Source organism: Pelobates fuscus, chromosome 3 (assembly GCF_036172605.1).
Source record: "Pelobates fuscus isolate aPelFus1 chromosome 3, aPelFus1.pri, whole genome shotgun sequence".
NCBI classification, from domain to species: domain Eukaryota; kingdom Metazoa; phylum Chordata; class Amphibia; order Anura; family Pelobatidae; genus Pelobates; species Pelobates fuscus.
The window spans coordinates 425329943-425355378 of NC_086319.1; the positions used below are offsets into that span (position 1 = coordinate 425329943).

The 25436-nt window shown below is 46.0% G+C and overlaps 1 protein-coding gene across 7 annotated transcripts in view; it reads right to left on the reverse strand.

Annotated features, from left to right (window-relative positions):
• Nucleotides 1-25436, reverse strand: part of DLG4 (discs large MAGUK scaffold protein 4) — a 404912-nt gene that overhangs the window by 105837 nt on the left and 273639 nt on the right. For all 7 annotated transcript variants that reach the window (XM_063449834.1, XM_063449832.1, XM_063449833.1 and 4 more), the window contains 5 exons: nucleotides 18802-18855; nucleotides 16082-16132; nucleotides 13293-13417; nucleotides 10884-11053; nucleotides 2080-2216 (listed from right to left, as the gene is read on the reverse strand). In XM_063449834.1, the coding sequence (XP_063305904.1) occupies nucleotides 2080-2216; nucleotides 10884-11053; nucleotides 13293-13417; nucleotides 16082-16132; nucleotides 18802-18855 (537 nt within the window). The remainder of the gene's footprint in view (nucleotides 1-2079; nucleotides 2217-10883; nucleotides 11054-13292; nucleotides 13418-16081; nucleotides 16133-18801; nucleotides 18856-25436) is intronic.

Below are 25436 nucleotides of genomic sequence, written 5' to 3' on the forward strand. Positions count from 1 at the left end.
GATATATGGAGTACCAGGAGGAATTATAGCGAGGGATATATGGAGTAACAGGAGGAATTATTGCGAGGGATATATGGAGTACCAGGAGGAATTATAGCGAGGGATATATGGAGTAACAGGAGGAATTATAGCGAGGGATATATGGAGTACCAGGAGGAATTATAGCGAGGGATATATGGAGTACCAGGAGGAATTATAGCGAGGGATATATGGAGTAACAGGAGGAATTATAGCGATGGAAATATGGAGTAACAGGAGGAATTATAGCGAGGGATATATGGAGTAACAGGAGGAATTATAGCGAGGGATATATGGAGTAACAGGAGGAATTATAGCGAGGGATATATGGAGTAACAGGAGGAATTATAGCGAGGGATATATGGAGTAACAGGAGGAATTATAGCGAGGGATATATGGAGTAACAGGAGGAATTATAGCGAGGGATATATGGAGTACAAGGAGGAATTATAGCGAGGGGTATATAGAGTAATAGGAGGATTTATAGCGAGAGATATATGGAGTAACAGGAGGAATTATAGCGAGGGATATATGGAGTAACAGGAGGAATTATAGCGAGGGATATATGGAGTAACAGGAGGAATTATAGCGAGGGATATATGGAGTACCAGGAGGAATTATAGCGAGGGATATATGGGTACCAGGAGGAATTATAGCGAGGGATATATGGAGTAACAGGAGGAATTATAGCGAGGGATATATGGAGTAGTAGGAGGAATTATAGCGAGGGATATATGGAGTACCAGGAGGAATTATAGCGAGGGGTATATGGAGTAATAGGAGGATTTATAGCGAGAGATATATGGAGTACCAGGAGGAATTATAGCGAGGGATATATGGAGTACCAGGAGCAATTATAGCGAGGGATATATGGAGTAACAGGAGGAATTATAGCGAGGGATATATGGAGTACCAGGAGGAATTATAGCGAGGGATATATGGAGTAACAGGAGGAATTATAGCGAGGGATATATGGAGTACCAGGAGGAATTATAGTGAGGGATATATGGAGTACCAGGAGGAATTATAGCGAGGGATATATGGAGTAACAGGAGGAATTATAGCGAGGGATATATGGAGTACCAGGAGGAATTATAGCGAGGGATATATGGAGTAACAGGAGGAATTATAGCGAGGGATATATGGAGTAACAGGAGGAATTATAGTGAGGGATATATGGAGTAACAGGAGGAATTATAGCGAGGGATATATGGAGTAACAGGAGGAATTATAGCGAGGGATATATGGAGTAACAGGAGGAATTATAGCGAGGGATATATGGAGTAACAGGAGGAATTATAGCGAGGGATATATGGAGTAACAGGAGGAATTATAGCGAGGGATATATGGAGTACCAGGAGGAATTATAGCGAGGGATATATGGAGTAACAGGAGGAATTATAGCGAGGGATATATGGAGTAACAGGAGGAATTATAGCGAGGGATATATGGAGTACCAGGAGGAATTATAGCGAGGGATATATGGAGTACCAGGAGGAATTATAGTGAGGGATATATGGAGTAACAGGAGGAATTATAGCGAGGGATATATGGAGTACCAGGAGGAATTATAGCGAGGGATATATGGAGTACCAGGAGGAATTATAGCGAGGGATATATGGAGTACCAGGAGGAATTATAGCGAGGGATATATGGAGTAACAGGAGGAATTATAGCGAGGGATATATGGAGTAACAGGAGGAATTATAGCGAGGGATATATGGAGTAATAGGAGGATTTATAGCGAGGGATATATGGAGTAACAGGAGGAATTATAGCGAGGGATATATGGAGTAACAGGAGGAATTATAGTGAGGGATATATGGAGTAACAGGAGGAATTATAGCGAGGGATATATGGAGTAACAGGAGGAATTATAGCGAGGGATATATGGAGTAATAGGAGGGCTTATATGGAGTAATGGGAGGAGTTATAAAGAAGGATTGGAAATTTAGAGAGGGAAAGATTAACGTGAAGAACAGGAGAAGGTGTATCCTAAATGAGTTACCATTTCCCTATTTATTTAATGAGTTGCGGGTGTTAACGGGATGAAAGTCATACCGCTAGAATCTTGTCCCCAATCTGAAGACGCATGTCCTTATGTGCTGCTCCCCCCTCAATAATTTTGGTGACGTAAATACTGTTATCTCCGGGAATGTGCTGGTTACCGACTCCCCCTGCAATGCTGAACCCAAGACCTGTTTATAGACAATGTGAGGAAAACAAGTCAGTGCTCACAGAAAACACACAGTTTGTACATCATTAGAGCCAGTCAACTGCCAGGGGTTCATCATCTTCAATTGTTGTTTACTCCCAGCAAGATGATACAGTGATCCTAATGTGGAACCACAGAGCCCAGGTGCAAGAATCAAAGAAGGGGCCCCTCATCACCCCTCTTTACTCATCCCTAAGTGGGACGTGTGAGCTGGCTAATTCTGCCAGCGTTGGCTAAGTGTAGTTGTGTGGAGGGCTTAGTTGAGTGTGGCTGTATGTGAGGGCTGGCTGAGTCTGTCTGTGTGCGAGGGCTGGCTGAGTGTGAGGGCTGGCTAAGTGTGACTGTGTGTGAGCGCTGGCTGAGTGTGACTGTGACGGACTGCCTGGCACCCCAACCGGGTCTCTCCGTCAATTGCTGCTTCCTAGTACTTGCAAGAACCATGAGCACTGCAACACCATAACCACCGTACACAAACCGCCACAGCTTGGTTGGGGTCTCGCTGTCCACCACCCACCCTGGACCCAAGACTAGGATCCAGCTTCTAGTGGGTAGACCTCTCCTAGTCCAGAGAGCAAAGCAGGCTGCTCCTATAAGAGCAAGTATCCAAGGGAGTATAGTGATTATCCCCCAAACATGAGCCTAGACTTCATGAAGGGTAAAACAAATCCCACGTTAATGGTAGCCACAACTGGTGTTTTATGACAGTCCCCATGCCAGGGGCACTCCCCTCTGGACCTGAGAGTAAGCCACAGTAGAAACAAATACATAATCACATTGGCTCTCAGGTCCAGGACACTCCCATACAAAATCAGATAATCCCTCCTCTGTGCCTGGGAGCTAATTGGATCAGGAACTGTACTCATCTAATCCATTTATCTCCAAGCAAAGAAATTATTTTTTTTACAAACACCCCAAAAGAACCTTAAAACACACAAAATCCCCACACCCCCTGATAGCCCTGATCTGGGTGAACAACATATCCAAAACTCACATCAGTTCAGGGGTTCAGGAATTTCCTGGAAGTCTTAATTTTGACCGACCGCCCGCATGGTCCCATGCCCAAAACAGTTACATAGAGTCAGGGCTTGCGGTCGGTCTATTTTGGTAGTTTAAAAACAAACAAACCCCGGAGCTTGATCCCCTTGTTTGTGGGAAAGTTTCCACCGAACAGCGCATGTCCAAGTGTTGTGGAAGTGACCGCAGGCGATGCTGGAAGTCCAGTGATGTTCAGGAGTTTCTGTGTACGTTTTCAGTTCCATGAGATTCATGCACAAACACTGCTGCCTGCGTTCATGCGAAAAAGATGGCCGCCACCTCGTGGTCGTCCATAGGAATTGCGGCCACCCAGACAAACACTTAAAACACTGCGATGGAAATTGCTACAAAGTAGCAATTAGGCTTTACAAGCTCCAGGGTGGTCTCCGGTTCGCGCGGCTGTTCGATTCCCGAACCAAATATTAAATCCCACAAATCAAGTCTGTTCACATAGTTTTCTAAAGTGCCCAAAGTCTTTTGGTAAGAGACTGGCCAGCAGGCCCCTAAAAGAACACGTGACGAGGCTCAGTTCTTCACAGTGACTGTGTGTGATGGTTGGCTGAGTTTGTGAGGGCTGGCTAAGTGTGCGTATGTGCGAAGGCTGACTCTGTGTGGCTGTGGACGAAAGCTGGCTCATTGGGGCGGTGTGCGAAGGCTGGCTCAGTGTGACTGTGTGCGAGGGCTGGCTGAGTGTGACTGTGTGCGTGCTGGCTGAGAGTGACTGTGTGCGAGGGCTGGCTGAGTGTGACTGTGTGCGTGCTGGCTGAGTGTGACTCTGTATGAGGACTGGCTCAGTGTGACTGTGTGTGAAGGCTGGCTCAGTGTGACTGTGTGCAGGCTGGCTGAGTGTGACTGTGTGCAAAGGCTGGCTGAGTGTGACTGTGTGCAAAGGCTGGCTGAGTGTGACTGTGTGCAAAGGCTGGCTCAGTGTGACTGTGTATGAGGGCTGGCTGAGTGTGAGTGTGTGAAGGCTGGCTGAGTGTGACTGTGTATGAGGGCTGGCTGAGTGTGACTGTGTATGAGGGCTGGCTGAGTGTGACTGTGTGTGAAGGTCTGGCTGAGTGTGACTGTGTGTGAAGGCTGGCTGAGTGTGAAGGTCTGGCTGAGTGTGACTGCGTGTGAAGGCTGGCTCAGTGTGACTGTGTGTGAAGGCTGGCTCAGTGTGACTGTGTGTGAAGGCTGGCTCAGTGGGACTGTGTGTGAAGGTCTGGCTGAGTGTGACTGTGTGTGAAGGTCTGGTTGAGTGTGACTGTGTGTGAAGGTCTGGCTGAGTGTGACTGTGTGTGAAGGCTGGCTGAGTGTGACTGTGTATGAGGGCTGGCTGAGTGTGACTGTGTGTGAAGGTCTGGCTGAGTGTGACTGTGTGTGAAGGCTGGCTCAGTGTGACTGTGTGTGAATGTCTGGCTGAGTGTGACTGTGTGTGAAGGTCTGGCTGAGTGTGACTGTGTGTGAAGGCTGGCTCAGTGTGACTGTGTGTGAAGGTCTGGCTGAGTGTGACTGTGTGTGAAGGCAGGCTCAGTGTGACTGTGTGTGAAGGCTGGCTCAGTGTGACTGTGTGTGAAGGTCTGGCTGAGTGTGACTGTGTGTGAAGGCTGGCTCCGTGTGACTGTGTGTGAAGGCTGGCTCAGTGTGACTGTGTGTGAAGGTCTGGCTGAGTGTGACTGTGTGTGAAGGTCTGGCTGAGTGTGACTGTGTGTGAAGGCTGGCTCAGTGTGACTGTGTGTGAAGGTCTGGCTGAGTGTGACTGTGTGTGAAGGCCGGCTCAGTGTGACTGTGTGTGAAGGCTGGCTCAGTGTGACTGTGTGTGAAGGTCTGGCTGAGTGTGACTGTGTGTGAAGGCTGGCTCTGTGTGACTGTGTGTGAAGGCTGGCTCAGTGTGACTGTGTGTGAAGGCTGGCTCAGTGTGACTGTGTGTGAAGGTCTGGCTGAGTGTAACTGTGTGTGAAGGTCTGGCTGAGTGTGACTGTGTGTGAAGGCTGGCTCAGTGTGACTGTGTGTGAAGGTCTGGCTGAGTGTGACTATGTGTGAAGGCAGGCTCAGTGTGACTGTGTGTGAAGGCTGGCTCAGTGTGACTGTGTGTGAAGGTCTGGCTGAGTGTGACTGTGTGTGAAGGCTGGCTCCGTGTGACTGTGTGTGAAGGCTGGCTCAGTGTGACTGTGTGTGAAGGTCTGGCTGAGTGTGACTGTGTGTGAAGGTCTGGCTGAGTGTGACTGTGTGTGAAGGCTGGCTCAGTGTGACTGTGTGTGAAGGTCTGGCTGAGTGTGACTGTGTGTGAAGGCTGGCTCAGTGTGACTGTGTGTGAAGGCTGGCTCAGTGTGACTGTGTGTGAAGGTCTGGCTGAGTGTGACTGTGTGTGAAGGCTGGCTCTGTGTGACTGTGTGTGAAGGCTGGCTCTGTGTGACTGTGTGTGAAGGCTGGCTCAGTGTGACTGTGTGTGAAGGTCTGGCTGAGTGTGACTGTGTGTGAAGGTCTGGCTGAGTGTGACTGTGTGTGAAGGCTGGCTCAGTGTGACTGTGTGTGAAGGTCTGGCTGAGTGTGACTGTGTGTGAAGGCTGGCTCAGTGTGACTGTGTGTGAAGGCTGGCTCAGTGTGACTGTGTGTGAAGGTCTGGCTGAGTGTGACTGTGTGTGAAGGCTGGCTCTGTGTGACTGTGTGTGAAGGCTGGCTCAGTGTGACTGTGTGTGAAGGTCTGGCTGAGTGTGAGTGTGTGAAGGCTGGCTGAGTGTGAGTGTGTGAAGGCTGGCTGAGTGTGATTGTTTGTGGTCCTCTTCTATGAATAGATTAACTATCCCAAATCCAATTCTGCCAAGAAGAGTGTAACGGACCATCAGCACCGCACCAGACACCAGAAGCACTGCAGACCCCACGAACTGCCGCAGCTTGGTTGGGGTCTCGCCGTCTTCTACCCACACTGGACCTACGGCAAGGCTCCAGGGGGTAAACCTCTCCTCCAAGATAGTGAAGCAGGAACAAGCTCTTACAAGAGCTTAGTAGTGATTAGCATCCAGGGAATATAGCTGTTCCCTACAAAACGAGACAAGGCTGCGAGTTGAGGGTGAGAAGATCTGAAGGTTTATTGAACAGCTTGAGTTTTTATACAGTTTCTCCCACAAGGATGACGCCCAGGTGAACCTTGTGGGGCACAGGACACAGAATTAACAAACCAATACAAACAGAGTCTTACATACAGACACTCCCCTACAGTGTTCACAATCCCTCCCCTCTGCCTGTGATACAATTAACAAACCAATACAAACAGAGTCTTACATACAGACACTCCCCTACAGTGTTCACAATCCCTCCCCTCTGCCTGTGATACAATTAACAAACCAATACAAACAGAGTCTTACATACAGACACTCCCCTACATTGTTCACAATCCCTCCCCTCTGCCTGTGATAGAATTAACAAACCAATAAAAACAGAGTCTTACATACAGACACTCCCCTACAGTGTTCACAATCCCTCCCCTCTGCCTGTGATACAATTAACAAACCAATACAAACAGAGTCTTACATACAGACACTCCCCTACAGTGTTCACAATCCCTCCCCTCTGCCTGTGATACAATTAACAAACCAATACAAACAGAGTCTTACATACAGACACTCCCCTACATTGTTCACAATCCCTCCCCTCTGCCTGTGATAGAATTAACAAACCAATAAAAACAGAGTCTTACATACAGACACTCCCCTACAGTGTTCACAATCCCTCCCCTCTGCCTGTGATACAATTAACAAACCAATACAAACAGAGTCTTACATACAGACACTCCCCTACAGTGTTCACAATCCCTCCCCTCTGCCTGTGATAGAATTAACAAACCAATAAAAACAGAGTCTTACATACAGACACTCCCCTACAGTGTTCACAATCCCTCCCCTCTGCCTGTGATACAATTAACAAACCAATACAAACAGAGTCTTACATACAGACACTCCCCTACAGTGTTCACAATCCCTCCCCTCTGCCTTTGATACAATTAACTAAGACAATGGGCTAACTCAATGCTAAACAGAAAAAACATAAATTTTTACTAAGCCCAAAAAGTACCCCAAAATACAACATATCCCCTGATAGCCCCTGTTACAAATCGTTATTTGTAACTGGCCCTTTAAATGGAAAATTGCCCTGCTTCCCTGGATTGTGGAGAAGCCTATTTGCCAGCCTCCTGCCTCATGACTATGGCCCCTGGAAGATTGTGCCCCTGAAAATGTATTAACTTTTATTGGTGTGTATGGCCCTTTAAGAACCGTCTGGGGACATATTGTGACTTTGGTGAACAATACCCCTTTAAGACTATGTCCCCAGACCGGTAAAATAACTTGCCCCTGGCTTTCCCCCACTTGGTTCAGTAAATAGGGCTTACTGAACCGAGTACCACACAGGCGGACCACCCAGAAGCTAAAGTGTGCAGGCAATTTACCTCCCAGGCTGTGAGGTTACTGCAGGTTAATTGCCGAGCGCTGGGTGGCCGCCATTCGGCAGCCGAACACGTGGCGGCGGCCATTTTGGTCATTCGAATGCGATCAGCGGTGTATGCTAAAGATTCTGTGGAACTAAAATCGGCTACACATTCTGCCGAACACCGCTGACCCTTACCTTCTCCCATACGGAACTTGCAGCTCCAGAGACTAAGTCCCGTTCGAAATGGTCGTTTTTTCGCATGAAATTGACCGACCGCACAGCCCAAATCTATGGAACTGTTTTGGGCAGGAAATTGTGCTTGCGGTCGGTCATAAAGGACTTCCAGCTAACTTTTGATCCACTGGAGGGATTTTGCTGATTTTTGGGAGTGTTTATGTTTGATGTATGCTGAGTCTGAATATGCAACTTTTATTGAAATTGAATGTATGGTTTTAAAGTTACAGTGTGTGTGTAAAAACTGTATTCTTATTGTATGTAATAATTGGTTTAACTGTTTATCTGAGGGGAGGGAATGTGTGGGTTGCACCAGATGTGTGATTGGTGATTTTATGCCTCCCCCTGGGAGTGCCCTATTTGCATGTAACCTCAATAAAAGCCAGGCTGGGTGTGCCAGCATCTCAGACCTCTTCTGACCCTCTAACTTGCAGCCTCGACTCATGTTTGTAGGGGACAGCTATAATCACTACAGGGATTGCTATGCTCGTCATACTCCCTTAGCTACTGAGCTCTTGTAAGAGTTCTGGTTCCTGATCCTGCTTCGCTCGACAGAAGGAAGAGGTTCGCCTATTGGAACCTGGAGCCTGGTCGTAGGTCCAGGGCGCAGAGCAGACGGCGAGATACCAGCCCAGCAGCGGTGGTTCGTGGAGTCTGCAGTGCTTATGGTGGCTGCGGTGCTGATGGTCCTTTGGTGAGCGCTAGGAGCATCCTTTTCTACGGTCCAACTTCCAGCCAGCCTGGAGGCAACCGTAACAGCCCCGATCTGGGTGAACAGCATATCCAATAATCACCCAGATCGGTTCAGGAATTTCCTGGAAGTCTTATTTTTGCCCCACCGTGCACATGGTCCCATGCCCAAAACAGTTCCATACACTCAACGTCAAAACACTGCTGGACAATTTAAGATGGCCGCCGCCACATGTTTGAATCTGTTCTGGTTAAAAGTCCAAGGGGCAGAAACAAGGCTTTTGAACATGGGTTATCACAAGGCCCATAGTCCCAGGGTAGGAGGCTGGCAAACAGGCCCCTCCAAAAACCAGTGGCGAAGTTGCTTTTATCACAAAGAAATAAACTGTTACTCGTGCAATTCTGCTATGAAGGGTTTATTGTCTAATCATTCCCTTCAGGCTTTTTGCTGTAAACACTGTCTTTTCAGAGAAAATGCAATGTTTATATTGCCCACTAGGGATACCTCCACTGGCCACTCCTCAGAAGGCTGCTAGGGGTGCTTCCTGGGGCAGTGCTGCACACTGTGACTGACATTCAGTATCTCCTCCCTCTGCATGCAGACACTGAACTTTCCTCATAGAGATACATTGATTCAATGAGGAGATGCTGATTGGCCAGGGCTGTGTTTGGCCCTGCCCCGCCTCGTCTCCTTAATGATCTCACCCAGTTCAATACTTTTCCTATGGGAAAGCATTGGATTGGCTGAGATCATCAATTCTGATGATGTCAGCCAAGGAGGTGAATCGGGTATGGAGCAAGTGGAAAGCTGACTGTAAATAAGGTATGTTTTATTACCTTTTAAGTGGGTCATGGGAGGGCCAGCCACCTAAATGGTGGTTTTAACATCCACGTTTGTGTTCCTGACTCTATGATGTTCCTTTAAATTGCCAGGATTTTTTATATTATTTTTATTTATCCCTATATTTAATACCTATGTATTATCCTGTAACTGGGCGCCTCCATCGTATCTCCCTGTCAGGTTTTAATATAAGCTCCGTCCATTTACACACCTGTATGTATTTATATATATATATTTAAGCGCTACGGAATCTGTTGGCGCTATATAAATGGCAATAAAAATATATATATGTGAGCTCTCCCAAAAATGATACCTTTGTGCAAGGATCCATTATCCCTGTAGCTGTGATGCTATATTTTTAGTGTTTGAACTAACTGATTAAGCTTTGTCAAGTCCCTGCACTGAGCATAAAGGATTGCAGCCACTAAGGAGGTGTGCTGGGCCTGGCAATACGCATAGAGAGAGCATACAGAGAGCAGGAGACATGAAACAAAGCCAGCACGCACACACTCACACTGAGCCAGCATCGCACACAGCCCCAATGAGCCAGCCTTCGCACACAGCCCCAATGAGCCAGCATCGCACAGAGCCCCAATGAGCCAGCATCGCACAGAGCCCCAATGAGCCAGCATCGCACACAGCCCCAATGAGCCAGCATCGCACACAGCCCCAATGAGCCAGCATCGCACACAGCCCCAATGAGCCAGCATCGCACACAGCCCCAATGAGCCAGCATCGCACACAGCCCCAATGAGCCAGCATCGCACACAGCCCCAATGAGCCAGCATCGCACACAGCCCCAATGAGCCAGCCTTCGCACACAGCCCCAATGAGCCAGCATCGCACACAGCCCCAATGAGCCAGCCTTCGCACACAGCCCCAATGAGCCAGCATCGCACAGAGCCCCAATGAGCCAGCATCGCACACAGCCCCAATGAGCCAGCATCGCACACAGCCCCAGTGAGCCAGCATCGCACACAGCCCCAATGAGCCCGCATCGCACACAGCCCCAATGAGCCAGCATCGCACACAGCCCCAATGAGCCAGAATCGCACACAGCCCCAATGAGCCAGCTGCCATGGGCCTATTGGTTCTTATTGTCCCACTATTAGTACTTTCTATATATAACCCCAATCTATTGATTTCTCTTCATTTGCAAAGTATGCATTGGCTGTGCCTTGTCTGAACTGGATTACGATGTCATTTGCCGAATGTTTAATATAAATCTCATGAACTGGTGATTTTCAATGTCTTTTTGGTGTAAATTCCAAAGCTTGCAATGGGTGGGAGGACTCGGTGTGCCCACCATGGCTGTATATTGTTCACACTCTGCATGCAGCCAGCAGATATTCACACATTAACCCTGGAAATTTACATCATGATGGGAGCTCTTATCTGGCCGCCATATTGACTCCTGGCAATGATGATGGATCCTCTCACCCTTAGGTCCTTTAATGAGTTTGATCTCGATGATTTTCTCTGATGCTGGTTTTCTGCGCATGACGTAGAGACGCACTATGGATCCTGCGTCCTTCAGTGCCTCCACTGCTGTGCTGTGCGTCACCTCACGCACGTCCACCTCATTCACAAACAGAATGCTGTCATTAACCCTACAAAAAGGGAGATAACCACGTGAGGGAGAGAACCACATGAGTGAGAGAGCAGGGAGGGAACCACGTGAGAGAGAGCAGGAGAGCAGGGAGGGAACCACGTGAGAGAGAGAGCAGGGAGGGAACCACGTGTGAGAGAGAGAGCAGGGAGGGAACCACGTGAGAGAGAGAGAGAGAGAGAGCAGGGAGGGAACCACGTGAGAGAGAGCAGGAGAGCAGGGAGGGAACCACGTGAGAGAGAGAGAGAGAGAGAGCAGGGAGGGAACCACGTGAGAGAGAGAGAGAGCAGGGAGGGAACCACGTGAGAGAGAGCAGGAGAGCAGGGAGGGAACCACGTGAGAGAGAGAGAGAGAGAGCAGGGAGGGAACCACGTGAGAGAGAGAGAGAGCAGGGAGGGAACCACGTGAGAGAGAGCAGGAGAGCAGGGAGGGAACCACGTGAGAGAGAGAGAGAGAGAGCAGGGAGGGAACCACGTGAGAGAGAGTGAGAGCAGGGAGGGAACCACGTGAGAGAGAGTGAGAGAGAGCAGTGAGGGAACCACGTGAGAGAGAGCAGGAGAGCAGGGAGGGAACCACGTGAGAGAGAGAGAGAGAGCAGGGAGGGAACCACGTGACAGAGAGAGCAGGAGAGCAGGGAGGGAACCACGTGAGAGAGAGAGAGAGAGGGGAGGGAACCACGTGAGAGAGAGCAGGAGAGCAGGGAGGGAACCACGTGAGAGAGAGCAGGAGAGCAGGGAGGGAACCACGTGAGAGAGAGAGAGAGAGCAGGGAGGGAACCACGTGAGAGAGAGAGAGAGAGCAGGGAGGGAACCACGTGAGAGAGAGAGAGCAGGGAGGGAACCACGTGAGAGAGAGCAGGAGAGCAGGGAGGGAACCACGTGAGAGAGAGAGAGAGAGAGAGAGCAGGGAGGGAACCACGTGAGAGAGAGAACCACATGAGTGAGAGAGCAGGGAGGGAACCACGTGAGAGAGAGCAGGGAGGGAACCATGTGAGAGAGAGAGAGAGAGAGAGCAGGGAGGGAACCACGTGAGAGAGAGCAGGGAGGGAACCACGTGAGAGAGAGCAAGGAGGGAACCACGTGAGAGAGAGAGAGAGAGAGCAGGGAGGGAGCCACGTGAGAGAGAGAGAGAGAGCAGGGAGGGAACCAGCTGAGAGAGAGAGAGAGAGAGCAGGGAGGGAACCATGTGAGAGAGAGCAAGGAGGGAACCACGTGAGAGAGAGAGAGAGAGAGAGAGCAGGGAGGGAACCACGTGAGAGAGGAGCGATACAATGCCACTTATTACATCACCAAGAGCGATATAACGCCACTTATTACATCACCAAGAGCGATATAACGCCACTTGTTACATCACCAGGAGCGATATAACGCCACTTGTTACATCACCAGGAGCGATATAATGCCACTTATTACATCACCAAGAGCGATATAACGCCACTTATTACATCACCAAGAGCGATATAACGCCACTTATTACATCACCAAGAGCGATATAACGCCACTTATTACATCACCAGGAGCGATATAACGCCACTTATTACATCACCAAGAGCGATATAACGCCACTTATTACATCACCAAGAGCGATATAACGCCACTTGTTACATCACCAGGAGCGATATAACGCCACTTATTACATCACCAAGAGCAATATAACGCCACTTATTACATCACCAAGAGCGATATAACGCCACTTATTACATCACCAGGAGCGATATAACACCACTTATTACATCACCAAGAGCGATATAACGCCACTTATTACATCACCAGGAGCGATATAACGCCACTTATTACATTACCAGGAGTGATATAACGCCACTTATTACATCACCAAGAGCGATATAACGCCACTTATTACATCACCAAGAGCGATATAACGCCACTTATTACATCACCAGGAGCGATATAACGCCACTTATTACATCACCAGGAGCGATATAACGCCACTTATTACATTACCAGGAGTGATATAACGCCACTTATTACATCACCAAGAGCGATATAACGCCACTTATTACATCACCAAGAGCGATATAACGCCACTTATTACATCACGAAGAGCGATATAACGCCACTTATTACATCACCAAGAGCGATATAACGCCACTTAGTGGATTACGTGCACAGCTTTCCATGGGAGAGGAATATGCGACACGGTAGTCATGCAGTGAGTATGGAGGATACATTGTGGATATGGACTGGGTGAAACAGACCGGTCACATACACAGTGCTAGATACCTGAGCCGCCCATCCTGAGCTGCTGCTCCACCTGGAATGATTTTGGTGATGAAGATACTGGGGTCATCTCCTACATGGGGATTATCTGTACCCCCAGCTATGCTGAACCCCAACCCTGAGTTCCCCTGAAAGAAAAGGAGAGGGACAGGAAGGAGGTGCATTGATCAAAAAGAAGAAAAGCAACAGTTACATATTACTATTCATAATGAGAAAAATGTACAGAATGAAAGAAAGGAGGAGAGGAGAGAGAATGAAAGAAAGGAGGAGAGGAGAGAATGAAAGAAAGGAGGAGAGGAGAGAGAATGAAAGAATGGAGGAGAGAGAATGAAAGAATGGAGGAGAGAGAATGCAAGAATGGAGGAGAGAGAATGCAAGAATGGAGGAGAGAGAATGAAAGAATGGAGGAGAGATAATGCAAGAATGGAGGAGAGAGAATGAAAGAATAGAGGAGAGAGAATGCAAGAATGGAGGAGAGAGAATGAAAGAATGGAGGAGAGAGAATACAAGAATGGAGGAGAGAGAATGAAAGAATGGAGGGGAGAGAATGAAAGAATGGAGGAGAGAGAATGAAAGAATGGAGGAGAGAGAATGAAAGAATGGAGGAGAGAGAATGAAAGAATGGAGGAGAGATAATGCAAGAATTGAGGAGAGAGAATTAAAGAATGGAGGAGAGAATGAAAGAATGGAGGAGAGAGAATGAAAGAATGGAGGAGAGAGAATGAAAGAATGGAGGAGAGAGAATGAAAGAATGGAGGAGAGAGAATGAAAGAATGGAGGAGAGAGAATTAAAGAATGAAGGAGAGAGAATGAAAGAATGGAGGGGAGAGAATGAAAGAATGGAGGGGAGAAAATGAAAGAATGGAGGGGAGAGAATGAAAAAATGGAGGGGAGAGAATTAAAGAATGTAAGAAGGAGAATGACAGAATGTAGGGGAGAGAATGAAAGAATGGAGGAGAGGAGAGAATGAAAGTATGGAGGGGAGAGAATGAAAGAACGGAGGAGAGAGAATTAACGAAAGGAGGAGAGCGAATTAAAGAATGGAGGGGAGAGAATGAAAGAATGGAGGAGAGGAGAGAATGAAAAAATGGAGGAGAGAGAATGAAAGAAAGGAGGAGAGGAGAGAATGAAAAAATGGAGGAGAGGAGAGAATGAAAGAATGGAGGAGAGAGAATGAAAGAAAGGAGGAGAGGAGAGAATGAAAAAATGGAGGAGAGAGAATTAAAGAAAGGAGGAGAGAGAATGAAAGAATGGAGGAGAGAATGAAAAAATGGAGGAGAGAGAATGAAAGAATGGAGGAGATAGAATGAAAGAAAGGAGGAGAGAGAATGAAAGAATGGAGGAGAGGAGAGAATTAAATAATGGAGGAGAGAGAATGAAAGAATGGAGGAGAGAGGATGAAAGAATGGAGGGGAGAGAATGAAAAAATAGAGGGGAGAGAATGAAAGAAAGGAGGAGAGAGAATGAAAGAATGGAGGAGAGAGAATGAAAGAAAGGAGGTGAGAGAATGAAAGAAAGGAGGTGAGAGAATGAAAGAATGGAGGAGAGGAGAGAATGAAAGAATGGAGGAGAGAGAATGAAAGAATGGAGGAGAGAGGATGAAAGAATGGAGGAGAGAGAATGCAAGAATGGAGGAGAGAGAATGCAAGAATGGAGGAGAGAGAATGAAAGAATGGAGGAAGGAGAATGAAAGAATGTAGGGGAGAGAATGAAAGAATGGAGGAGAGGAGAGAATGAAAGAATGAAGGAGAGAGAATGAAAGAATGGAGGAGAGAGGATGAAAGAATGGAGGGGAGAGAATGAAAAAATGTAGGGGAGAGAATGCAAGAAAGGAGGAAGGAGAATGAAAGAATGGAGGGGAGAGAATGAAAGAATGAAGGAAGGAGAATGAAAGAATGTAGGGGAGAGAATGAAAGAATGGAGGAGAGAGAATTAAAGAAAGGAGGAGAGAGAATGAAAGAATGGAGGAGAGAGAATGAAAGAATGGAGAAGAGAAGAGAATGACAGAATGAAGGAGAGAGAATGAAAGAATGGAGGAGAGAGGATGAAAGAATGGAGGGGAGAGAATGAAAAAATGGAGGGGAGAGAATGCAAGAAAGGAGGAAGGAGAATGAAAGAATGGAGGGGAGAGAATGAAAGAATGGAGGAAGGAGAATGAAAGAATGTAGGGGAGAGAATGAAAGAATGGAGGAGAGAGAATTAAAGAAAGGAGGAGAGAGAATTAAAGAATGAAGGAGAGAGAATGAAAGAATGAAGAGAGGAAAGAGAATGAGAATACATAGAAAAGAATAAAAGAACAGGGAAAAGAAAGAGAGAATGAAAGAGATAGGTAAAAGAATGGAAGAGAGGGACGTGAATAAGAGACCAGAGCACAGAGAGGAGAGAGTGAGAGAAAAGAAGTAAGGGAGAGAGAATGGAGAAGATGGGAGGGAATAAGTGAAGAAAAGGGAAATGGAGGAATAGAGAATGTGTGAAATGAATGGTTTTGAAATTAAAGGAGAGAAAAAAGGAGGAAAAAGGAAAGAAGGGAGAATGAGAAAGAAAAAATAAGACAGGGTGCAGAGCACATAGCGAGGGTGCCGAGCACATAGCGTGTTGGGAATTGTCAGCAACTGACGAGGGTGCCGAGCACATAGCGTGTTGGGAATTGTCAGCAACTGACGAGGGTGCCGAGCACATAGCGTGTTGGGAATTGTCAGCAACTGACGAGGGTGCCGAGCACATAGCGTGTTGGGAATTGTACATTTATTTGACGGATCATTTAAAATATGAAGATGAAAAACATATCTCACTCTCTCTAACGTGATCTCCTCGTATTCCATTTCAGCTTCCGTGCCGTTAACCTGCAACAAAAACACACAATTCGTACAATTACACAATTCTTCTGACTGTCTCAATCTGCAGACACATAGCGCCCATTGTCTGTGTCACTGTGTCACCCTGCGGGGGAGGGACAGTCTCATAGCGCCCCCTGTCTGTGTCACTGTGTCACCCTGCGGGGGGAGGGACAGGCTCATAGCGCCCCCTGTCTGTGTCACTGTGTCACCCTGCGGGGGGAGGGACAGGCTCATAGCGCCCCCTGTCTGTGTCACTGTGTCACCCTGCGGGGGGAGGGACAGTCTCATAGCGCCCCCTGTCTGTGTCACTGTGTCATCCTGCAGGGGGAGGGACAGGCTCATAGCGCCCCCTGTCTGTGTCACTGTGTCACCCTGCGGGGGGAGGGACAGACTCATAGCGCCCCCTGTCTGTGTCACTGTGTCACCCTGCAGGGGGAGGGACAGTCTCATAGCGCCCCCTGTCTGTGTCACCCTGCAGGGGGAGGGACAGACTCATAGCGCCCCCTGTCTGTGTCACTGTGTCACCCTGCGGGGGGAGGGACAGACTCATAGCGCCCCCTGTCTGTGTCACTGTGTCACCCTGCAGGGAGAGGGACAGTCTCATAGCGCCCCCTGTCTGTGTCACTGTGTCACCCTGCGGGGGGAGGGACAGTCTCATAGCGCTCCCTGTCTGTGTCACTGTGTCATCCTGCAGGGGGAGGGACAGTCTCATAGCGCCCCCTGTCTGTGTCACTGTGTCACCCTGCGGGGGGAGGGACAGTCTCATAGCGCCCCCTGTCTGTGTCACTGTGTCATCCTGCAGGGGGAGGGACAGTCTCATAGCGCCCCCTGTCTGTGTCACTGTGTCACCCTGCGGCGGGAGGGACAGACTCATAGCGCCCCCTGTCTGTGTCCCTGTGTCACCCTGCGGGGAGGAGGGACAGACTCATAGCGCCCCCTGTCTCTGTCACTGTGTCACCCTGCAGGGGGAGGGACAGACTCATAGCGCCCCCTGTCTGTGTCACTGTGTCACCCTGCGGGGGGAGGGACAGACTCATAGCGCCCCCTGTCTGTGTCACTGTGTCACCCTGCAGGGGGAGGGACAGTCTCATAGCACCCCCTGTCTCTGTCCCTGTGTCACCCTGCAGGGGGAGGGACAGTCTCATAGCGCCCCCTGTCTGTGTCCCTGTGTCACCCTGCGGGGGGAGGGACAGACTCATAGCGCCCCCTGTCTGTGTCCCTGTGTCACCCTGCGGGGGGAGGGACAGTCTCATAGCGCCCCCTGTCTGTGTCCCTGTGTCACCCTGCAGGGGGAGGGACAGTCTCATAGCGCCCCCTATCTGTGTCCCTGTGTCACCCTGCGGGGGGAGGGACAGTCTCATAGCGCCCCCTGTCTGTGTCCCTGTGTCACCCTGCGGGGGGAGGGACAGTCTCATAGCGTCCCCTGTCTGTGTCACTGTGTCACCCTGCAGGGGGAGGGACAGACTCATAGCGCCCCCTGTCTGTGTCCCTGTGTCACCCTGCAGGGGGAGGGACAGACTCATAGCGCCCCCTGTCTGTGTCACTGTGTCACCCTGCAGGGGGAGGGACAGACTCATAGCGCCCCCTGTCTGTGTCACTGTGTCACCCTGCGGGGGGAGGGACAGACTCATAGCGCCCCCTGTCTGTGTCACTGTGTCACCCTGCAGGGGGAGGGACAGTCTCATAGCGCCCCCTGTCTGTGTCACTGTGTCACCCTGCAGGGAGAGGGACAGACTCATAGCGCCCCCTGTCTGTGTCACTGTGTCACCCTGCGGGGGGAGGGACAGTCTCATAGCGCCCCCTGTCTGTGTCACTGTGTCACCCTGCAGGGGGAGGGACAGACTCATAGCGCCCCCTGTCTGTGTCACTGTGTCACCCTGCGGGGGGAGGGACAGACTCATAGCGCCCCCTGTCTGTGTCACTGTGTCACCCTGCGGGGGGAGGGACAGTCTCAAAGCGCCCCCTGTCTGTGTCACTGTGTCACCCTGCAGGGGGAGGGACAGACTCATAGCGCCCCCTGTCTGTGTCACTGTGTCACCCTGCAGGGGGAGGGACAGACTCATAGCGCCCCCTGTCTGTGTCACTGTGTCACCCTGCGGGGGGAGGGACAGACTCATAGCGCCCCCGGTCTGTGTCACTGTGTCACCCTGCGGGGGGAGGGACAGTCTCATAGCGCCCCCTGTCTGTGTCACTGTGTCACCCTGCGGGGGGAGGGACAGTCTCAAAGCGCCCCCTGTCTGTGTCACTGTGTCACCCTGCAGGGGGAGGGACAGACTCATAGCGCCCCCTGTCTGTGTCACTGTGTCACCCTGCAGGGGGAGGGACAGACTCATAGCGCCCCCTGTCTGTGTCACTGTGTCACCCTGCAGGGGGGGGACAGACTCATAGCGCCCTGTCATTGTGTCACCATGCACGAGGGACAGACTCATAGCGCCCCCTGTCTGTGTCACTGTGTCACCCTGCTGGGGGAGGGACAGTCTCATAGCGCCCCCTGTCTGTGTCACTGTGTCACCCTGCAGGGGGAGGGACAGACTCATAGCGCCCCCTGTCTGTGTCACTCTGCGGGGGGAGGTACAGACTCATAGCGCCCCCTGTCTGTGTCACTGTGTCACCCTGCTGGGGGAGGGACAGTCTCATAGCGCCCCCTGTCTGTGTCACTGTTAACTATTACTCACATACGCCGGTGCTTCCAACGTGTCCGTGTTCACAATTACAGGAGGGGAACTGGCCTGAAAAATCGAATCACTGTGTTATTATTCCAGCATATTTTAACATTAAATGGTCACTCTGAGCACTATAACCAATATTGCAGTAGTTATGGTGTGAGGATTCTATAGACAATGTCCCTCTGATATTTATTAAACCTTTCCCAAACGTGTGACAAAATGGTTGCTGGCAAAGTCAAAGCTCAGACGTTTTGGTTCTCAGAATATTCGTATATATTGCAGATTGTGAGCTCTGGGAACAAGCTAAACCGCCTGACAACTACTCACTGCTACACGTGCATACGCCGGATACACAATAAAACAACGTTTCGGTGTTATTTTACTAAAATGAGAATTATAGGGAATTCAAAGGGACACCCAGAGCATGTCATCTCATTGAAGAGGCAGAGTCCTGCTAAACGGTAATGTTTCTATTACTGTGCTGACACCGCCTCTAGGTTCTGTGTACCACACTGCAACTACAGCCACTTCCTGCATCCTCATGTAGTTTACATTTGTGACAAGACGCCGGATGTCCTCACGCTCTGTGTCTTCTAAATACCCAGAGGAAAGCATTGAGGGGGTGCTGTAATAACACACTGAGCTGTAATAACACACTGAGCTGTAATAACACACTGAGCTGTAATAATACACTGAGCTGTAATAACACACTGAGCTGTAATAGCACACTGAGCTGTAATAACACACAGAGCTGTAATAATACACAGAGCTGTAATAACACACTGAGCTGTAATAAAGCACTGAGCTGTAATAATACACTGAGCTGTAATAACACAATGAGCTATAATAATATACTGAGCTGTAATAATACACAGAGCTGTAATAATACACTGAGCTGTAATAATACACATAGCTGTAATAACACACTGAGCTGTAATAATACACATAGCTGTAATAATACACTGAGCTGTAATAATACACATAGCTGTAATAATACACTGAGCTGTAATAATACACAGAGCTGTAATAATACACTGAGCTGTAATAACACACTGAGCTGTAATAATACACAAAGCTGTAATAACACACTGAGCTGTAATAACACACTGAGCTGTAATAATACACAAAGCTGTAATAATACACATAGCTGTAATAATACACTGAGCTGTAATAATACACATAGCTGTAATAATACACTGAGCTGTAATAATACACAGAGCTGTAATAATACACTGAGCTGTAATAACACACTGAGCTGTAATAATACACAAAGCTGTAATAACACACTGAGCTGTAATAACACACTGAGCTGTAATAACACACTGAGCTGTAATAATACACATAGCTGTAATAATACACTGAGCTGTAATAATACACAAAGCTGTAATAATACACCGAGCTGTAATAATACACCGAGCTGTAATAATACACAAAGCTGTAATAATACACCGAGCTGTAATAATACAATAAGCTGTAATAACACACTGAGCTGTAATAATACAATAAGCTGTAATAATACACAAAGCTGTAATAATACACCGAGCTGTAATAATACAATAAGCTGTAATAATACAGAGAGCTGTAATAATACACGGAGCTGTAATAATACACGGAGCTGTAATAATACAATAAGCTGTAATAATACACAGAGCTGTAATAATACACAGAGCTGTAATAATACACAGAGCTGTAATAACACACAGAGCTGTAATAATATAATAAGCTGTAATAATATAATAAGCTGTAATAATACACTGAGCTGTAATAACACACAGAGCTGTAATAACACACAGAGCTGTAATAATACACTGAGCTGTAATAATACACTGAGCTGTAATAATACACTGAGCTGTAATAACACACAGAGCTGTAATAACACACAGAGCTGTAATAATACACTGAGCTGTAATAACACACTGAGCTGTACTAATACAATAAGCTGTAATAATACACTGAGCTGTAATAATACAATAAGCTGTAATAATACACAGAGCTGTAATAATACACAGAGCTGTAATAACACACTGAGCTGTAATAATACAATAAGCTGTAATAATACACTGAGCTGTAATAATACAATAAGCTGTAATAATACACAGAGCTGTAATAATACACAGAGCTGTAATAATACACAGAGCTGTAATAACACACTGAGCTGTAATAAAACACTGAGCTGTAATAATACACTGAGCTGTAATAATACACCGAGCTGTAATAATACACCGAGCTGTAATAACACAATGAGCTATAATAATATACTGAGCTGTAATAATACACTGAGCTGTAATAATACACTGAGCTGTAATAATACAATGAGCTATAATAATATACTGAGCTGTAATAATACAATGAGCTGTAATAATACACTGAGCTGTAATAACACACTGAGCTGTAATAATACAATAAGCTGTAATAATACACTGACCTGTAATAACACAATGAGCTGTAAAAATACAATAAGCTGTAATAATATACTGAGCTGTAATACAATGAGCTGTATTAATACACTGAGCTGTAATAACAAAATGAGCTGTAATAACAGAATGAGCTGTAATAATACAATAAGCTGTAATAATACACTGAGCTGTAATAATACAATGAGATGTAATAATACACTGAGCTGTAATAACACAATGAGCTATAATTACACAATGAGCTGTAATAATACAATAAGCTGTAATAAGACACTGAGCTGTAATCATACAATAAGCTGTAATAATACACTGAGCTGTAATCATACACTGAGCTGTAATAACACAATAAGCTGTAATAATACACTGGCCTGTAATAACACAATGAGCTGTAATAATACAATAAGCTGTAATAATATACTGAGCTGTAATAATATACTGAGCTGTAATACAATGAGCTGTTTTAATACACTGAGCTGTAATAACACAATGAGCTGTAATAACACAATGAGCTGTAATAATACAATAAGCTGTAATAATACACTGAGCTGTAATAATACAATAAGCTGTAATAACACACTGAGCTGTAATAATACAATAAGCTGTAATAATACAATACGCTGTAATCATACACTGAGCTGTAATAACACACTGAGCTGTAATAATACACTGAGCTGTAATGATACAATGAGCTGTAATAATACAATGAGCTGTAATAATACACTGAGCTGTAATAATACAATGAGCTGTAATAACACACAGAGCTGTAATAACACACTGAGCTGTATTAATACACTGAGCTGTAATAAAACAATGAGCTGTAATAAAACAATGAGCTGTAATAATACACTGACCTGTAATAACACAATGAGCTGTAAAAATACAATAAGCTGTAATAATATACTGAGCTGTAATACAATGAGCTGTATTAATACACTGAGCTGTAATAACAAAATGAGCTGTAATAACAGAATGAGCTGTAATAATACAATAAGCTGTAATAATACACTGAGCTGTAATAATACAATAAGATGTAATAATACACTGAGCTGTAATAACACAATGAGCTATAATTACACAATGAGCTGTAATAATACAATAAGATGTAATAAGACACTGAGCTGTAATCATACAATAAGCTGTAATAATACACTGAGCTGTAATCATACACTGAGCTGTAATAACACAATAAGCTGTAATAATACACTGACCTGTAATAACACAATGAGCTGTAATAATACAATAAGCTGTAATAATATACTGAGCTGTAATAATATACTGAGCTGTAATACAATGAGCTGTTTTAATACACTGAGCTGTAATAACACAATGAGCTGTAATAACACAATGCGCTGTAATAATACAATAAGCTGTAATAATACACTGAGCTGTGATAATACAATGAGATGTAATAATACACTGAGCTGTAATAACACAATGAGCTATAATTACACAATGAGCTGTAATAATACAATAAGCTGTAATAATACACTGAGCTGTAATAATACAATGAGATGTAATAATACACTGAGCTGTAATAACACAATGAGCTATAATTACACAATGAGCTGTAATAATACAATAAGCTGTAATAATACACTGAGCTGTAATAATACAATGAGATGTAATAATACACTGAGCTGTAATAACACAATGAGCTATAATTACACAATGAGCTGTAATAATACAATAAGCTGTAATAATACACTGAACTGTAATAACACAATGAGCTGTAATAACACACTAAGCTGTAATAATACAATGAGCTGTAATAATACAATAAGCTGTAATAATACACTGAGCTGTGTGTGAAGAATCACCCTCCACTCATTCGGTTCTCTCCCTCCCTGCTACTTTATTCGTTGGATTTATTACCTTTATTGCTGGTTCATTCGTTACTTTCATTTCGGTAATTTCCCTTGTTCGGTAAAATAGCCATCTTACCGAACGAGGACCACCCTGGGTAGCAATTAGAACTTAGAACTCTGAGTAACTGCACGAAAACCACGGAAAAAAGTTAAATAATTGTCCCGAGGTGGCCGCCATTTCGGCATACGAACACGTGGTGAGAACAATGGACAGCGGTCATCTTAACTCCCGAACGGCGGCCAGAGGGACTTGGTCGTCGAGTGCCTGGAACTGTTTTCGGCATGGCACTCGACGAACACCCGGTCGCCCTCTGGAAGTTCCATACGAACCACTTCTAAATACGGCAGAAGAACGGCGTTCGGGAGTTTGAAACAGACGAACGAGGGAAGCATTCTAAAAGAACCAGATTAAAGATATCTACAGCGGTTTTCGTGAAAATTTAATCTGATCGGAGACCGGCTCTTGCCACTGATTCTATGGAGTCGGCTACAATCTCGTGGCGAGCCGGTCAAACTTCCACACGGTATAACTAAAAAAATACAGAGCGGATTCTCACGAATTCTAAATATGTTGCTCACATTACCCTCAGCTACCCAGGGATATGGGTAGGTTTTATATTAATATGTTATGTATAAAGTATATTTTTAAGAATTGTGAAAAATTTTAACTTTTCTGGCCAGTAGATATGCTGCTCAAATTCAATTATCTAGCAGGCCCCGGGGAGATAGCGCAGCTAAGCGGACAAGGGCACATGTAGGAGTGTGGGGATAGATGCATAGCATTGGTTGGAAAGAGTCTATGGGTGGGATTATGTTCTGTGTAAGACAGTGTGGGGGAGGTCTTACCTCAGTGCCACTTGGGATTCGGGCCAGCAAACAGCTTCCCTCCCGCCCGCCCTATTAGTATATTTAGTCGCAGCTAGCCGGGGGTATGTCCTTGCCAATTGAGTTTGAGGTTACGTTTAAGTAGATGGAATGAGATGAACAAGTTTTTTAAGGTCTCAAACCTCCCCTGCTCCAAAGGTTTAACTTTAGGTTGCCTGAGGTCTCGTGCCCATCGAGCGTGGATAAGGTCGGCTGATGGCGGGCATTGGAAGGATTTTTTATGACGAGGGGGGAGGTGAGAGGGAGTGGTGATTAGGAACCACTCCAGGTTTTTATTGGCAAGGACGGTTGGGTCACTGTATAACACTATGGGTGGAGTTATATATGTATATATGTTAATTTATGCTTATTTATGTCTAACGTTTTGGTTACAGAAAAGAAGAGATTTAATAAATAAAGTTATGGATGTGTTATGCAGTAATTTAGTTTGTGATAATAAATGCTGTGGCCTGTGTCATCCATACTAAGTGGTCTGTCGTTACTGGGGGGGTTTAATGGGGTTAGATTTTGTTCTAGGCTGCATCGCGATTCCCCACTACGTACATACATGGCCCAGAGGAGGAGTCTGCTATTCTATAAATTGAATGCCTGTTGCTTCCAGTAAATCAGTCTTATTCCAGCATTAAGCTTTGGCTAATGTGTGGAGTATTCGGCGACACCAGTGATTTATTACTCTGTGGATTACTTGGCGATTATATTTTATGGGAAAAAGAGAATGATTGACGGGTCACATGATTATACCGTCACACTGTAAGAATGCATTGAGCTGTAATAATACATTGAGCTGTAATAACACACTGAGCTGTAATAACACAATAAGCTGTAACACACTGAGCTGTAATAATACAATTAGCTGTAAGAACATACTGAGCTGTACTAATACACTGAGCTGTAATAATACAAAAAGCAGTAATAATACACTGAGCTGTAATAACACACTGAGCTGTAATAACACAATAAGCTGTAACACTGAGTTGTAATAATACAATTAGCTGTAATAACATACTGAGCTGTACTAATACACTGAGCTGTAATAATACAATAAGCTGTAATAATACACTGAGCAGTAATAATACACTGAGCAGTAATAATACACTGAGCTGTAATAATACAATAAGCTGCAATAACACACTGAGCTGTAATAATACACTGAGCTGTACTAATACACTGAGCTGTAATAATACAATAAGCTGTAATAATACACTGAGCTGTAATAATACAATAAGCTGTAATAATACAATGAGCAGTAATAATACACTGAGCTGTAATAATACAATAAGCTGCAATAACACACTGAGCTGTAATAATACACTGAGCTGTAATAATACATTGAACTGTAATAATACACTGAGCTGTAATAATACAATGAGCAGTAATAATACACTGAGCTGTAATAATACAATAAGCTGCAATAACACACTGAGCTGTAATAATACACTGAGCTGTAATAATATAATAAGCTGTAATAATACAATGAGCA